We start from the raw sequence: 17997 nt of genomic DNA, 5'->3' as shown, positions 1-17997 counted from the left end.
GCGAGGGGCTCTCCCACACATTAAAAAAACAAGTTGCTAAAAAAAGGTGAATATGTGAGGGGCTCTACCCATTTGAAAAACAAGTTGTTAAAAAAAAAAGGAGATTCCCCGTTCCTGGTTAACAACATGGCCTCATGGGATGTAATTAAAAACTTTACCATGTACTATAAACAAAACAAATGCGTCACTGCAATCGTAGTATCTTCTCTCTCCCAGTTGTTGACTCTTTCAGCAAGTTCAAACATATCTTCTCAAACAAGACAAAGACCAAGGCAAAGACCCACTTTTTTAGGTCTAGAAGTTGAAGCTCATTTAAGTGAAGTTGGTATAAAAGACTAAAATTTAAGAAGCCAAACTTGTTTGGTGTTCTAGAAACAAAAAATGATAGGATTATCTTTCTATCTCATTTTATTTCCAAGGTCAAACATTACGTAAGTTCCTAAGTAGTCCGATGAAATATTCGAGCAGTGAACTAAAAGAAGTTTTTCAATAAAAAATATAAAAGACAAATTTATATTTCGAATACAATTTTACACTTCGAATATAGATAACTTATCTCTATCATAACTAAATATTAAGATACTGGACCACTCGCAGCTATTCATAACAATTGTAACAATAAAAAATATCGACGACAACATCATGACATCAAATGATGGAATAAGCAAATAGCTGCAACGATAACAACATTAGACATATATTATATGACATAAATAACTCCTGATGAAAATTAAAATCAAATTTCAACAACCCTAACAATGACAGGTCTTTCAAGGGAAAAAAACAATTGCAACTGCACCCTTAAAGAGTTGCACAATTAACTACAATTAATTGAGCTAAGAGCCAATGTCATATTAATAATAAATTGTTCATCTAACACAACCAAGTGAGAAAGCATCCTCAAGTTTCAAAAGATATTTCTTTCAATAAACAAAAAAGAAAAGAAGATTTGAAAAGATATTACGGTTTGCTAACTTTGAGTCTTTGACCATTCACAAATATATTCCAGAAACAAAGGATGATAAACTATCAAACCCTTTTGAACCTCAGGGACATGTTGATAATAAAATATGCCTAGGGGGCTAAAGTGAAAATACCTTATAATTAACTAACATCAATTTCCACTATATAAAGGAGTTTGAGATCATGTTGATTCCAAACCCAATAATCTCATTTTCAACAGCTTAATCTATCTTCTAAACCAGTAGTACTTGATAAAAATGGCTCCTTTGAAGTTATATGGACTTCCTATGTCAACTCCGACCGCCGCCATAAGGATATGCCTCGCCGAGAAAGAACTTGAATACGAGTTTATTCATGTCGACCTCTTCAAAGGAGAACACAAGTCTCCTTCTTTTCTCTCCAAAAACGTATGTTTTCTTTCTCCTCCAACCTCAACTTTTAATCCCATTTTTTCGATCCTTTATATTTGTTTGCTTAGTTTTGATTATTTTCTTTCTTTCTAATTTCTCTTTTTGTGTTTATTTATATACATCCAGCCATTTGGTAAGATTCCAGTGTTGGAGGATGGACATATCACAATTTTTGGTGAGTTATTTCACTATACTATCAAGTGAAGTGAATTAAATTGTTATTCTGTCTTACCCCTAAGCTGGCAAAATTCTAATCTGTTTAGGTGGATGGACAGAATTTCGAGACAGAAATAGATCTCACTTCTCTCTTTAAATCATATTAAGAATGTATTTGTTTACTGATATCGTATATTTGATTTGATCAAATCTTATTCAGAGTCAAGAGCAATCTTAGCGTATCTAGCTCACAAGTACAAAGACAATGGCCCAGATCTCTATAGACATGACAATATAGAAGAAGCAGCCATGGTAGGAGTATGGGCAGAGGTGGAATCCAATTGTTTCAATGAACCCATCTCTCTAATCATCTTCAACAAAATAATTGCACCTGTTATAGGCCAACCCTCCGACCAATCGGTCATCGATGCGAATGTTGAAAAGCTTGGTGGAGTGCTTGATGTGTATGAAACTAGATTGAGCAAATCAAAGTATCTAGCTTGTGATTCTTTCACTCTTGCAGATCTTCAACACATTCCTTACATTTATTATTTCATGAAGACTCCATGGACTGATTTGATCAACTCTAGACCTCATGTTAAGGCATGGTGGGAAGATATTTCAGCTAGGCCATCTTTCCTTAAGGTTGCACCAGGATTGTCTTTTGGTGCATAAATGATGAAGTTCCAATTGAGTAATTTGAAGTTGTGTTTAGCCCTAGTTGATCCCATCTAGACATCTAGTTTGTGTTTTCAATAAATGATGGGAAATAAAACTAGGACCTAATATGAATAAAATTGTCCTTTTTTTTTGTTGTTGAAATGATAAATTGTCTTGATGTCCCACATTTTATTATTTAAGTATGTGCTAATTTCTCTCATCAAAAAAAAAAAGTATGTGCTAATTAGTGACCTTATCTTATAATTAATTATAGTATTATAAAAGTTGATAAAGATATTTGAGTGATAGTTGGACTTTGCCCTAAAAATGATTAATATTTGCACGATCTATCCATGCTGAAAATGGGATGTAAAATGAGTGAATCTTGACTCTTGTTGAAAGCTTTAGGTTTCACAGCTAGAATTCAATAATTATGTTATGTGCTTCCCAATCAGTAGCATGATTAAGAATTTAAGTGTCTGGTGTGAAATTTTACTTGGAGTCTTTTGTGTAGTAATTAAAATTGTCCAGCATTGAATTGTTTTTCCAGAAGTAATGCAACTAGCAAAAGTCAAAATGATCTCGGTTAGATAAAAAAATTTCAAAAAAATGAGTGAGAGATCCAAATTTTGGGGGGTAAATGAGAGCCCAATCCATTTTTGGCCAAAAATGTGAAGCAGGTCCAAACGTCAGAAAACAGTACTATTTCCTGGTTTTATTTTTTTTCCTCCCCTTCTTGCCCTTGGACGGGATATTTTCCAGTTTTCTGACACTCTGCCGCGAGTCAGCGAATTAATTAGTTTCCCGTACATGACGTCACAACAGAAAGACATTCAGATTTTTCGAAATTTCAAAAATGGCGCCATTTTTGACGAAATTTCGGCCATTTTTTTTGGATCCCGCCCATTGTATTCTGTTTCCATTCCTTCTTTGTTCCTATTTATACATCCAAAAATCTTCTTCATCATTCTTATTTTGCTTCACATTTTATCTTCTCCATCTTTTTCAATCTCTAAAACCATTAAAGTTTCTAGTTCTTTCTCTCTCTAAAATTTTTATGGTCTTATTTATCTCCTTCATCTCTTTTAATCGATTTATTTATTTCTTCATCACTTTCAATCTCTAAAAACATCAAAGTTTTCAGTTCTTTCTCTCTTTAAGTTTTATGTTCTTATTTTTATCTTCTTCATCTCTTTCAATCGATTTATTTATTTCTTCATCTCTATCTTTTTTTTAATTTATTTTGTTTCCAGATCTTTCCAGATTTATACATCCAAGATCTTCTTCATCATTCTTATTTTGTTTCACATTTTGGAAATATTTGGTTTAAAGTTGACCAGGTAATCCAAGATCTTCTTCATCATTCTTATTTTGTTTCACGTTTTGGAAAGATTTATTTCACATTCTTATTTTGTTTCACATTTTGGAAAGATTTGGTTACAAAAAAAAAGAAATTGGTTTATAGTTGACCAGTACAAATGTCTAGTACAGAACCAAATTTCCAGTAAACAAAATAATTTCCAGTACACAAGAAAATTCCCTAGTATAAAAATGTCTAGTACATAACCAGATTCCCAGTAAACTGAACAATTTCCGGTACACAAGACAATTTCCAGAAAACAAGAAAATTTTCCAGTACAAAAATGTCTAGTACATAACCAAATTTCCAGTAAACAAAACAATTTCCAGTACACAAGAAAATTTCCTAGTATAAAAATGTCTATTACATAACAAGATTCCCAGTAAACTGAACAATTTCCGGTGCACAAGACAATTTCCAGAAAACAAGAAAATTTCCCAGTACAAAAATGTCTAGTGCATAACCAAATTCCGATTACACAGAATATATGAAAACAAATCAATGGAAAACTATCAAAAATGAGGAAAATTTAATTTTAAAGAGATAAGAAATAAATCTGGAATAAAGAAGGAAATTTATTGAGATTGGAGAGAGAAATTTGTTGAGATTAGAGAGAGAAATATGTGTGGGAGAAAATAAAAAAAGAAATAAATATGAAAAAAAAACGAAAATGGCAAGTTGGTAATTTTGTAATGGCAATTCTGTAATTTTGTGAGAAAGTACAAGGTTTGATGTCAGTGCGTCAGACTATTTTTCAAAAAATTTCGTGTTTTCCAGAAATTTTTCGGTGGCAATGTTGTAAATATGTGGGGAGTACACTGTCTGACAGCCTGGTGTGTCAGCGAGTTTTTCAAAAAATTTCACTTTTCTGGGAAACTTTTTGATGGAAATTTCGTAAATTTCGAAAAGAATAAGGACTTTCCGGACATTTCATCTCTTGGTCTGACGCATTGGACCTACTTTACAATTTTGTCCGAGTTTGGGTTGGGCTCTTATTTTGGGCCTAATTTTGGATCTTTCATCCATTCCCTCAAAAATTTTCATCTTAGATATATGAAATGACAATGTTTGCCTTGTATTCTTTGCTTCAGGTATTTATAAACCAAACTGACCGTGGTATCTGAATTCCAAGACAAGAACTAAAATTTACTCATTTAAAAATTATTATTCTAGAAAATAAGAGATAATTGGGAATACAAATATTAAACTTCAAATGCCAACAACCCTTGGTTGCAGTGGTAAGAGGTATAATCTTTCACCTAGAGGTCAAGGGTTCGAGGCACACGCTGAACAATTCAAAAATAATAAAAAAATATTAAACTTCAAATCATATACTAGAGGTCAAGGGTTCGAGGCACACGCTGAACAATTCAAAAACAAAAAAAATATTAAACTTCGAATCATATATTCGCTAGTCTTTAAACATATAAACTCAATTGTGTGAGAATAACTTCATATGGGAGAAGGACGGTTTAGCAACCAAAAATATAATGTTCAAGTCTTCTCATTGCCAATTGATTTTGAATTAGATGACCACAAACTAACATAGTATGAAATTCAAAGCTCGACCAACATGTGATATGCTTAAAAACCGCACGTGTTCCACATCACCTGAAATAAAAAAACACGTGTCTCTCTCTCTAAGTATCCCTCTCTTACACACACTCTTTCTCTCTCACTATATCTCTCTCTCACGATATCTCTCTTTCTCTAAAGGTTCAAAATATCAATGGGTACTTTTCAACTCAAATACCTAGATGACGAGAAAGAATGGGTGATGGTAGCAAGTGATGCTGATCTCGAGGAGTGTTTGGAATAGTTGACTGTATTGGGTCAAGAACTATGAAGCTCATGGTTCGTGATGTCACTTGTGTCATGGGTAGTTCCACCAATAGCAATTCCTTGGAAACATGAGATGTTTGATGGCAGAATGAAGCAAAATCTAGTCCATCTTGGACCGGTAGATATGGTCTTTTTCTCTGGCTTGTTTGAATGTCTGTTATCAGGAGAAACAACTAAGGTGGAAGTTGGGGAGGCTAATAGTTGTAAAAATATAGATATTTACACATTCTTGCTGGCCATGGAAAAGAAATGGTGAACACAATTTTACCACGAGAAACAACTAAAGTGCTAAAGTGGAAGTTGGAGAGGCTGATAGTTGTAAAAATATAGATATACATTCTTGGACTGGTAGATATCGTCTTTATTCCCTATAACAATTAGAAAATATATTGGCCAACTACTGGTAGCCAATTAGTTGGCCAGTGCATATACTCTGCAATGTTGATGTCACAGGTTCGCTTCTATGGAAATGCAAATATCCAGAATTATTGAACTTGGGTATAAATAAAGTAGTTTATGTAAGTTTTAGGCCATTTAATTCTTTAGGCTATAAGCCCATTAATATTTCGGCAGTTATCATGTTTATCACATCGTCTCGATGTATCAATGCCTTGGAACGGCTAAAGTAGATCGTAATCGATTTCTCAAAAAAAAAAAAGGAAATAGAAAATATATGGGTTATTTCCCATATGGCCCCCTACTTTGTGACCAGCTTCCCGCCTGGCTCCCCACTTTACGAGAAATACCCATATGGCCCCCTTCCGTTATAACACCGTTACTCTCTCTCTTCCATTTCTTTTCTCTCTCCTCCAACATGTTTTCTCTCTCTGCCACCTCGTCAAAACCAGCCACCTCATCACCTTCTCCGGCAAGGTCGCCGGCCGGCGACCTTCAAATATAAAAAAAAAAAAATTTCCTTTTTTTCTCTCTCTTCTCTCTCTCTCTAAAAAAAAAAAAAAATTTTTTTTTTAATTCTCTCTCCTCCCAGAGAGAGAAAGAAGAAGAAGAGAGAGAGAAAAGAGAAGAAGAGAAAGAATTTAGAGAGAGAGAGGAGAGAGAATTTAAAAAAAAATATTATTTTTTTTTAAAGAGAGAAAAAAAGAAATTTTTTTTTTTATATATTTGAAGGTCGCCGGCCGGAAATTTGGCCGGCCGGCGACCTTGCCGGAGAAGGTGATGAGGTGGCTGGTTTTGACGAGGTGGCAGAGAGAGAAAACATGTTGGAAGAGAGAGAAAAGAAATGGAAGAGAGAGAGTAACGGTGTTATAACGGAAGGGGGCCATATGGGTATTTCTCGTAAAGTAGGGGGCCAGGCGGGAAGCTGGTCACAAAGTAGGGGGCCATATGAGAAATTGACTAGTTTTTAATAAAATCTTTGTATTCCGGATAATATTCTTATTTCCCTACATCAGCAACCTTAATTTTTTAAAGTATTACATTTAGTGGGGTGAGTGGGAGGGGGGGAGTACGGAGAGGCACCCCTCTATATGCCACGGTAACATCGCGGTCATACTATTGATGTCAACTACACAATATATGGCGTTTTTCACAATATATTAATACATGTCGATTCGCCCCTTAATATTTTATTCATGTCCTCATACATATTTGATAGTCAACTATTTTACTTGGAAAGGTTGGAGGAATCCTAAGAACCCACCAATAGGAGAAATATGGGTTAGTAAAAGAAATTGTTAATTCCTTAAACAAGAAAATAGGTCGAAGATTTAATTTTAAATTGTTTTAATTTACAAGGACAGGTTATATCCTTTTTTTTTTGTTAAAAGTCCAAAATTTATATTTTTTAAAGTATTACATTTAGTGGGGTGAGTGGGAGGGGAGGGAGTACGGAGAGGCACCCCTCTATATGCCACGGTAACATCGCGGTCATACTATTGATGTCAACTACACAATATATGGCGTTTTTCACAATATATTAATACATGTCGATTCGCCCCTTAATATTTTATTCATGTCCTCATACATATTTGATAGTCAACTATTTTACTTGGAAAGGTTGGAGGAATCCTAAGAACCCACCAATAGGAGAAATATGGGTTAGTAAAAGAAATTGTTAATTCCTTAAACAAGAAAATAGGCCGAAGATTTAATTTTAAATTGTTTTAATTTACAAGGACAGGTTATATCCTTTTTTTTTTGTTAAAAGTCCAAAATTTATATTTTTTAAATACCCAAATATTTGTATTTTGTTTGGTTAAAACCCAATATTTTTTGCAAAGTGTTGTCAGGTTGTCCCAATGTGTTGCAAAGTTGTCCTAAGGTATTGCAAAACAGTTGCAAATTAAAAGAGAATTTAGGGAGTCAAAAACCAAAAAAATTTACTAATCTTTTTTTACCAAAACAAAAAATTTATACGGAACTTTGACCAAATTTCCATAATTCTAATATGGCTCCAAACTTTAACTAATTATATAATTTGGTTATCGTATCTGTCTAGTATTTTTATTTGACTTCCAAAATCAATTCCTTTAATTGAATTTAACAGTCAATGATTTCTTTCTTTTTCTCCCATCTATTTCATAAGTATGTACTGACTAGAAATTAATAGTATGTGATGACCCACGATTAATATTAGAAAATAGTTTCTCTTCTTCCGCATCTCTCCTTCACCACCACAATCCGACCACCACCACTATAAACTTCTCTATCTTAATTGATTGAATCACAAAACAGTTTCAATTGATTGAAACCCTAGTGTTTGACCTCTCGTATTTACAGAGCATGTTTCGCTCAATACGAAGCAAATTATTTTTCTTTTTTGTTTTTATCTCTTAAGAAAATATAGTATTTACAGATCACTTTAGGGGCTAAAAAAAAACAAATCATGGGATTAAATTGAAAATATTATTTTTCATTGATCTTTAGACTCCCCCACCAATTCCTACAAGCACCAACACACCAACACCACCAACCAGTCACTACAAACACAACTGTAGTTAAATCACTACTTAATAAAGGAGCTAGAGATCCATGATTTCAACTACTAAGAATACTTTCACCCAAATAACAACATTTTGAGTCAATGTTTCTAGATGTAAGATAAACTTTTTTTTTGTTAAAATCTTTATCTTTATTTTTATCACAAACTTAGAATTTCGACTAACAGATGCTTTCGGAGAGGAGTTTTGCGGTCATTTTTTTATCCTGAATTTTCAATTAATGTATATCATTTCACAAAAATTTAAGTGAAGCATTTTTTTTTGTACAACGAAGATCTTAAATTTTGAAAGAGAAAATAAAGCACCTATAACCAAGGGCATGGGTGAGGTGATGCGAACAGTGCGACGAGACCGGACCCCATTCTCCCTAGCAAGGGGCCCCTTCTCTGAAAAATGTAAACAAAGGTACTTATCACTTGAAATAAAAATAGAACTTAAAGTTAACTCTGTCAGTTTTAACTTTCCTCGCACTATAGGGTTGCGGGTTCAAATCCTCTAGACAACCTCTAATTTCTTTCTTGTTTTATGTAGTGGTGGCCAACGTGCCGGCACGGCCCGTTTGGCAGCCGTGGCGTGTCAGACACGCCACGGCCACGCCAGGCACGGCTTGAGCCGTGCCGTGCCCAGACCACAAAGGTCTGGGCACAGAAACAGCCCATGGGAACGGCCCAGTCGTTCCCGTGGCGTTTCCGTTGCGTTTCTGGCTGTTTCTGTGGCGTTCCCGTAGTCGTTCCCGTGGCCGTTCCGTGGCGTTCCCGTAGTCGCTCCCGTGGCTCCGACCCATTCATAAATATTTTTTTACTTGTCAAAAAAAAGTAATAAAAGAAATATTACATTTTTTTCAAGTAAAAAATTGTGATGTACAAAAACTTTAGAGTCTATGTCATATCTTTGTTTATTTTATTGAAAAAGAGTTGTATAAAGACTCTCCACATTTACTTTATATTTTGTGGTTTAGGTGTGGGACTATCTTTACCACTTTATTTGTTTATTTTTTTGAAAAAAAGTTTTAGTTTGTTTCAACAAAAAAAAAATCCAATTAAAAAAAAAAAAGTAAAACCTCTTTTGTTGAATTCAAGTATTACTTTTTTTTTAAGTATTACTTCTTTTTTAATTCAAGTATTACGTTTTTTTAATGTTTTTTCTTTTTGTAATATAAAGTAGTTGTCATGAAAATCTAATAATTTGTAAACACATTAGAATATTAGATGAATGAAGTAGAACTATAAACAAAATAAAAATCAAAATAACTCTTTATTAATGTGAAAAAGATTAAAATTTGCATCACTATAGTTTAAATACATCCCAACTAGGTTGGCACCCACCTAACTATCAATCATTTGCAAAAAAATAATAATACAAAATTGACTTAACAACTAAATTGGACCGTTGCTAGCGTGTCGTTGTTGCCATTTCCGTTCCGTGTCGTTCCGTGCCCACGGGTCGTGTCGTGTACGATCCGTTCCGTGTCGTTCCTGCGTGTCTAATGGGCCGTGTTTAACGGGTCTGGGGCTCTAAAATCCCAGCCCCGACACGGCACGCCAGACCCGTGACGGGTCGGCACGGCACGGAACGGACCGTTCCGTGCCGTTCCGTGTCCTCAAATAAACGGGTCGTGCCGTGCCGGTCCGTTTCCGTGTCGGCACGGCCCGTTGGCCACCACTAGTTTTATGGGGCAATGAAGATTTGATTTGGACTATATGTTTTAAGTCTCAATGTTATTATTTTGTAGGCTCCCAACAGAGATTTCTAGGTAGTTGATGCCTGGTAGTGATGCAGGGGCACCCGGCGTGGAGACTATTTTCATGACCGGGCCCGGTCATGGACCAACCGGCCAGAGAGAGTAGAATTAGGAAGTCCTTATTTTAGTATGATTATTAATTAATTTGGGTTTAGGAATTATGCTATTTTAATATTTCCAATAATTGGAAAGGTTCATATTTGAGTCCAAGTTATTTAGGCAGTTACAGTATTTAATTATTTAGAAAGTCTAATTCAAGTCTATCTAGGAAAGTCCAGAATCCTATAAAAGGATATCTAGTTTGTTTATTATTCTCAGATTGAGAGAAAAACCCCATTGAAGTTTTAATCAAGTTTATTATTTAGAGTTATTTGATCTTTATTTTCATCGTTCTTACTTAATTATTCATCTCTTTTAATTCCGCTGCGTTTCTACATCAAGTGGTATCTAGAGCCATAAATTTTTTTTTTTTTTTTACTTCTTCCCGGTCTTCATCACTTTTATCATCATGGTTAATACTACTATCTCGGCTACACCAACTAAGGAGAAAACACCAACCTTCTCCTCTGAATGGGACAACATTAAAGAAGGGCTATCTGCAGGTAAGAAGTTGGAAGAAGGGTTCAATGAGTACAAGAAGGAAACAACAGAAAAATTCGATAAAATCGATCAACGATTCAATCAACTCAATGACTCCATCACCATCATCTCCAAACAACTAGAAGGTATGTGTAAAAACCAAACTCCAACTCCCACCACTATCACACATCAACAACCCTCACAACTAATGACTACCACCAACACCACCCGAGTTCCTCCTCTCGGTTTCCCTCCCGAACCCACGACACCACTATTTGGTCACACCATTAGCCACCCTCCACCGGTTATCACACCACCCTTCATCACCTCCTATTCACCAAACACACATCTTCAAACACCTACGTACCCCCCCTATACCCACACGTCAACACCACCATCGTTCTCCTTCCCCAAGCCGACTACAACACCACACCGTCCACCACCCGAGAGCCACTTCTCGGCCGACCACAACCTCCTCACCAACCCACAAACCAACAACCGAAACAACACCAACCAAACCCAACCAATTGGCCCCTTAGGAACCATTACAACCTATCAAGACCCACGTCCCCTTTACCCGTATACCCGATATCCTTCATTCACTACCAACCCAATCGAAACCCACTCACCATACCATCAACATCACAACCACCCCAACACCCATACCGAAATACGATCCACCACCACGGCTATTGATCCGGTTACACCACCTCCACAACACCGTCGTCCACATGAAACCGAACCAAACATCAACTTCCCTCTCCAACCCGACAACACCACAAACCCACGTCACCAAGCCCACCCGATCAACCGAACCCGAGACCGCATCTCCACCCATTCACAAAACCGTGACCTTACCACTCCTATCACCCGTCCAACCAACATACCACAACGACAACCATTGGGAGTCCAATGCACCCATACCGAACGTGATCATTACACTCCACCCACCGACACCGAATCTCCGTATCCTAGTTCATCGTACCGTATTCGAATGGAGGTACCTTCGTATGATGGTTCGATAAATATTGAAGATTTCTTGGATTACGTCTCTAGACTTGAGATTTTTTTTGATGTTATGCAAGTTGAAGGCCCTGAACAGGTACGTTGTGTAACTGGTTATTTATCTAAAACTGCTCTTACTTGGTGGAAACAAGAATCTGAGAATCGTCGTTTATTACACCTTCCTCCTATTTCCTCATGGTTAGAATTGAAACCATTAATGTTCTCCCATTTCCTCCCTCCGGATTATGAGAACCAACTATGTGTTGATTATTTACGTTGCCGCCAAGGAAGACGTTCCGTTGAGGAATATGCTTCGGAATTCCAAAGACTAATTACAAGACTTAATCTCCCAGATTCAGAGTCAATGAAAGTAGAAAAATTCAAGGACGGACTTCGTAATGATATTAAAGATTTGGTTAATTTGAGAGCTTTTAATTCGATTTCTGAATGTATTAGTGTAGCTCGATCTTTTGAATCAGATTCACGTTCCATTTTTCGAGGACATAGTACGATAAGTCAAGCAGTCAGAACTCTACCAGATGAATTAGATCAATCAAAGCAGGCGGAGGACGGTACTAAATCACTAACAGAAAATCCTTATAAAAAACCTCCACCAGTTAAGTGTTATCGTTGTTTTGAAACAGGCCACTATTCTAATGCTTGCCCCTCTCGCGGTAAAGCTAATTTGGTAGAAAATAAAGCTGATTCGGATACAGATGAAGATCAATTGGAACGAATTAATACTATTCCCGACAACGGTGATCGGGTTATGTTACTCACTCGACGAGTTCTTTTCACACCTTTCAAGAGGAATTTATCTCAACGAAAGAATTTGTTCGTTACACGGGGAACAGTACTGAATAAAGTTTGTACTATTGTGATTGACAATGGTTGTGTAGAGAATTTAATTTCTACAAAACTGGTCAATTTCTTGGGTATTCCTACAATGATTAAATCACACCCATATAAAACCGCTTGGATTCAGTCAAGAACTACTACACGGGTTGATCACATGTGTACTATTAATCTTTCTATTGGTTCTTCTTATGTGTCTACAGTTAATTGTGATGTCACCGATATGGATTTATGCCACATCATATTAGGACGACCATGGCAATCTGATGTTGATGCCACTTACCGTGGTCGTTTGAATGTTTATGAATTTCCGTGGAAGAAGAAGATTGTGACGTTATTGCCAATTGAAGATGGATCGGAAGAACTACATTCTCTTCACAAACGGTTCGGGACGAACCTCTTGAGGGAAGGGGATGCTGATGCAGGGGCACCCGGCGTGGAGACTATTTCCATGACCGGGCCCGGTCATGGACCAACCGGCCAAAGAGAGTAGAATTAGGAAGTCCTTATTTTAGTATGATTATTAATTAATTTGGGTTTAGGAATTATGCTATTTTAATATTTCCAATAATTGGAAAGGTTCATATTTGAGTCCAAGTTATTTAGGCAGTTACAGTATTTAATTATTTAGAAAGTCTAATTCAAGTCTATCTAGGAAAGTCCAGAATCCTATAAAAGGATATCTAGTTTGTTTATTATTCTCAGATTGAGAGAAAAACCCCATTGAAGTTTTAATCAAGTTTATTATTTAGAGTTATTTGATCTTTATTTTCATCGTTCTTACTTAATTATTCATCTCTTTTAATTCCGCTGCGTTTCTACATCAGGTAGGCTAGTTGGTTCCACCATGACTATGGATAACATGTTATTGTTATGTCGTAAGGTCATTAAAGAAGTTTATCTAGAAGAGTCAGATGGTAATACGAAGCCAAACATAAAATAACAAAACATTGGGTGTTTCAATTTTTCTTCCTCTCCATCCTCTTATCTTGGGTTAATTCCGTTTTGACCCTCAATTTGTGATTAACTCATCGTTTTGGCCTCCATAAGTGTCCGACAGTTCGTTTTGACCCCAAAATTCACTTTTCGGGCAGTGCTGACATCATTAAGTCAAATTCAATACTTTTATATACCCGAATTACCCCTTGACCAAATCTTCTCTTTCCCACACCAAATCCTGAGATGTCAAATCCTAAAGGCTATTAAATGTTGCAAATCCTCCTCAAGAAAGTTACTTTCTTCTCCATTTACTTCATAAGTCAATCACTCAACTCCCATTTTATTTAGCTTTTTTATCTTCTTCTTCACCAACAATAAGACCTCCATTAAAAAATTTATCAGCAAAAATCAATTTTCTTAGCTTCATCTTCATCTTTCTTAGCTTCTTCACAAGTAATAATAGTAATTTGATGGAGAAGATGAATTTGAGAGATGAACTTCTTACTGATCATAATGAAGAAACTTCATCAATTCGTGGTAGTGGTAGTGGTTCATCATCAAGACCATTGCAAGAATCCAATCAGATGGAAATAGCTTCTTGGGTTGAAAAGAAATTCCAAAAAAACCCAATAAAAGTATCTCAGATGGAGAGAAAACTGGTGGCTCATCGTCATCACTTGATGGTAAGACTCTTGATGACCAGGTAAGGAAAATGGGGATAAATTTGATACTTTTTTTTTTATGTTTATACAGGAAGTGAGTCAAAATGAAGAAGGGTTTAGTTTTGGAGATGTGGATGCATGAAAAATCAAGATGGGAGGATATTTTTAGAAAACCATTTTTGACGAGTTAGTTAAAAGCTAGTTTGTAGAGAGAGAAATGAGAGATTTTTTTAAGGCAACGAGGTAAAATTAATTTTAAGCTAATTTCAGGTTAAGGATTGTAGTAAATGGGTGTGATTTGTTTTTGCGAGGAATCTTGAATTTATGAATGTCGGCTATGAACATGCTAAGATAAAGAGGAATCTTGAATTTACTTTTTCTTTTCTTTTTTTGGGTTTGGTGGTTAATTTAAAGTTGATTTATAAAAAGTACTGGATTATTGTAATAACTTAGAGGGAGTCACCGGATTGTTCAAAAACTGCATGAAGAGGGCCAATTGCTTTGTTAGTTGAAGAATGTGTTTGTTGATGGGTATGGGTTCTTCTGTTGCTACCACTTGAGGAACTCTGATTGTTGTTGGTGGTGTTCCCAATTGTTCCTCTGCTTCCTGAAACCCTTAAGATTTGACTTCTAACTAGGGAGAGAGAGTAATTGTGAATTTTACATATAGAGAGAGAGAAAGTGTCAGAATTATGAAGTCTTCAACTTTTCATTTTGTTGGGTTTTGATCAGTAGAAGAAGACCAATATTTACTACTCCTAAAGTAGTCGTAGTTAGTGAGAGAAAGTGGAAAAAGGGAATAATGGAAGTGCTTTTTGTTTTTCCATTTGTGAAGGACGGTGAATAATGGACGAACTGCCGCACACTTATAGAGATCAAAACGGTGAGTTAGTCATGAATTTGGGGCCAAAACGGAATTAACCCTATCTCTTTTTTCTCTTCCACTCTTCCTTTAATCTAAATAGTTTTGATTTTTTTCTCTCCATCAACTTAGTATCTTCTTTTTTTTCAAGAAAAAAAAAGTTAGTACCTCTTTCTTTATGATTCTATTGATTTTTAGGCAAAAACAATTAAAATGATAAAAGTGTGATTTTCTTTTCTTTTTTATTCATAACTTACTGTAAATACAACATATTTATATTGCATAATTATTTCGGGTGTATGATTTTTTTATCCTATTGCAATATAAGGACCCCAATTAAAATTTCGCATCAGGCTCTCAATTTTTAAGCCAGTCTACTGCTTATAACTCATAAAGAATATACTACAATAAAAAAAGATTACTTTTCAGAAATATAGATGGAAATTTTCCATCTTCTACAATGTTTATCGGTCGAAAAATATCTTCTACAATTTTATCGACAAAAAAAATATCATCTTATTTACTAATTTTTCATCCATTTCACAAGATAAAACTCTATTTATTAAATATCTTATAAAATCGTAACAGAAATAACCAAATTTTACTTATGTAAAATCCCTAATTTCATTCGTTTTGAATGATACAAGCTTTTTAGAGAGAAACTAAAAAACCTAGACGAAATCATCATCATCTTCCAGAAGTGCAATGACAATAGAAATGAGAAATTTGGCCAAAACTCCCTAAAAAATTATGACTTTGATTAAAAAAAATTCATCAAACTTTTTTAAGCTTCACCTCCCTAGTGGCAATTAAGTAATTTTCTATGATAGTGAAAAGTTCAACCTAACCTTATTCAGAAAATTAGAAACTCCCTCTTTCCCTATCCCATCTTTCTCTCTCTAACTAAAATAGTTGGAAACTCAAATTCTGTCTTTCTCTCTCGTTTCTTCAGCTCGCTAGGGTTGTCTTAGGCGTTCTCTCTTCCCAATCTTCAAGAACAATGTACGACCTAATTACTCTCAATCTCAATCTTCTTTATTTTCATTGTAGTTTGTTTTCGATTCATTTATTTCTGTAACCCTAGATATTCACTTTATTTCTGACTTGTTATTAGATAATTTCAAATTGCTTAATTTTTTTGCTAGGTATTAAGATCAGTATTGAGTTCTTAATTTCTTACCCAATTGTAATCAGTGTAGAGCCATGGCAGATTAGAGCATTGATTGGTTTAGGGTTTTGGAATTGTTGTTCCTGTGTGCGTATATGGGTTGATTCCTTATGCAGTTCTAGGGGTTTGGGTAAAGTAAACACAACTTGACTTGGAGGGTTAGATTCTTTCTAGTTTAGAGTATTGGGCAATATTAGCCAATGTCGAATTGATTGCAGACTTGGAGTATTGGGAACATTTTGATGCAGGTTATTGATACTGTTTTTACAGTATTGGGAACACAGACTTACAGTATGGGGAACAATTAAATGTTGGATTGACATGGCTACCTTTGATCTAAAACTAAACAAAAGAAAATCAAGAATAAAATTATTGATATTGTTTTCTACTAGATAACAAAAACACAACCTTCCCCCATTGGTGTAGGAACATTTTGATGCAGGTTTAATGGTGACACTTGAGATGAAAAGTTGAATAACATCGGTAGTTCATTTAATTTTGCTCTGATTTCATCTTTATTTATTGAAATGCTCCTGATTTCCATTATTAGTTGTTTATGTATAATATTTATCTGTAATTTGCTTCCCTTTATGTTGTTTATGAAAATGCATAAAGCGATCAAATGAGCTTGCAAACACTTTGCACTGCCTTGCAAAGCCTTGCAAACACCTTGCAAGGCCTTGCAAACACCTTGCAGAGCCTTGCAAGCACCTTGTTAAGTTTAATTTATGCTATATAATTAGACAATCCTATAATATCTTTGTTTTGTTTATAATTTCAGAAATTCTTTCTAGGGTTTCAGGATAGTTTAATCTACTGAGTTGTTCATGTTCGAATTGATTTGATTTTCAGGCTTTTGTGTATCTTTTGATTATTGAATCCATATTGGGGATTTTTAATTGCAAATTTATTTTTTAGGGTTCGTCAAGGTAATTTCATATGTTCCCTGATGATCTCATATTCCAACATTTTATTTGTTGTGTATGTCGTTTAAGTGAATCTAGGGTACTTGTTTTGGATGGGTATGTATCAATCTATTTTATTTATAGATTGTTCATTATTGAGTAGATGAATTCAAGAACTTTTTACTGTTAGTATATAGTGAACCTATCTATTTGGTTGTTGACATTATTTAATTGTTGTGTAGGTTTTGGTTTTCCTTTTAAATGATGCACAAGAGCTGCTCGACGAAATGCTTCAATGAGCTTGCAAACACTTTGAGTTGCCTTGCAAGCACTTTGCACTGCTTTGCAAAGCCTTGCAGACAACTTGCACTGCCTTGCAAACACCTTGTTTAGTTTAATTTATGTTCTATAATTAGACAATCCTATAATATCTTTGTAAGGTTTATAATCACATGACTAACTATAAAATTCTTTTGATGGACACAGTATGGGTAAAGCAGAAACAAATAAAAAACGAAAGGGATCAAATGCTAAAGCGGTCGTAGAAAGAAAATTATCAATTCGAAGATGTTAATTAATGTTGGTCAAAAAAAGGAAAAAAAGTTTGAACTTGTCTCTTGGATATGAATATTTTGACGAATGATTGAATATTTTGATGAATGAATGAACATTTTTGTTAATATTTTGTAGATTGGCTGCTTATGATAATTACATTTTGAACAATGTTTGTGTATTCTTATTTTCATATTGTCTTTACATGTTTTGAATAGATTGCAAACTCCTTGTAGTGCTTGGCAATGTGATTGCAGTGCCTTGCAAACACCTTGCATAACCTTGCAAACACCTTGCATAACCTTGCAAAGTACTTGCAATGTCTTCTAAAGTTACATATTTTTGTATGAATTGTTTTGAAAGTTTCTTCAAAAAAAC

At 35.0% G+C, this 17997-nt stretch overlaps 1 protein-coding gene and 1 long non-coding RNA gene across 2 annotated transcripts; both read left to right on the top strand.

Annotated features, from left to right (window-relative positions):
* Nucleotides 1–1048: 1048 nt before the first annotated feature.
* Nucleotides 1049–2351, top strand: LOC147559413 (glutathione S-transferase F13-like). The gene is made up of 3 exons (XM_086661314.1): nucleotides 1049–1370; nucleotides 1500–1548; nucleotides 1750–2351. Exons 1-3 carry the CDS (start codon nucleotides 1221–1223, stop codon nucleotides 2202–2204), a joined length of 654 nt encoding a protein of 217 aa, XP_086517440.1. The 5' UTR covers nucleotides 1049–1220; the 3' UTR covers nucleotides 2205–2351.
* Nucleotides 2352–15876: 13525 nt separating this feature from the next.
* LOC147559412 (uncharacterized) lies at nucleotides 15877–17790 on the top strand. Its single transcript, XR_015233619.1, has 2 exons — nucleotides 15877–15996; nucleotides 17310–17790. It is a non-coding gene; the product is annotated as an uncharacterized LOC147559412 (long non-coding RNA).
* Nucleotides 17791–17997: the final 207 nt, after the last annotated feature.

Source organism: Eschscholzia californica, unplaced genomic scaffold, assembly GCF_041429995.1.
Source record: "Eschscholzia californica isolate CP2 unplaced genomic scaffold, dmEscCali1.0.p SCAF_2, whole genome shotgun sequence".
Taxonomy (NCBI): domain Eukaryota; kingdom Viridiplantae; phylum Streptophyta; class Magnoliopsida; order Ranunculales; family Papaveraceae; genus Eschscholzia; species Eschscholzia californica.
This window is presented reverse-complemented; position numbering and strand designations above follow the sequence as displayed.

Bases quoted from the DNA above. Each gene is read 5' to 3' on its own strand.
- LOC147559413 (XM_086661314.1), top strand. From the start codon at position 1,221: ATGGCTCCTTTGAAGTTATATGGACTTCCTATGTCAACTCCGACCGCC. The intron at 1,371-1,499 runs GTATGTTTTCTT...ATATACATCCAG, and splicing joins CTTCTTTTCTCTCCAAAAAC to CCATTTGGTAAGATTCCAGT. The intron at 1,549-1,749 runs GTGAGTTATTTC...AATCTTATTCAG, and splicing joins TGGACATATCACAATTTTTG to AGTCAAGAGCAATCTTAGCG.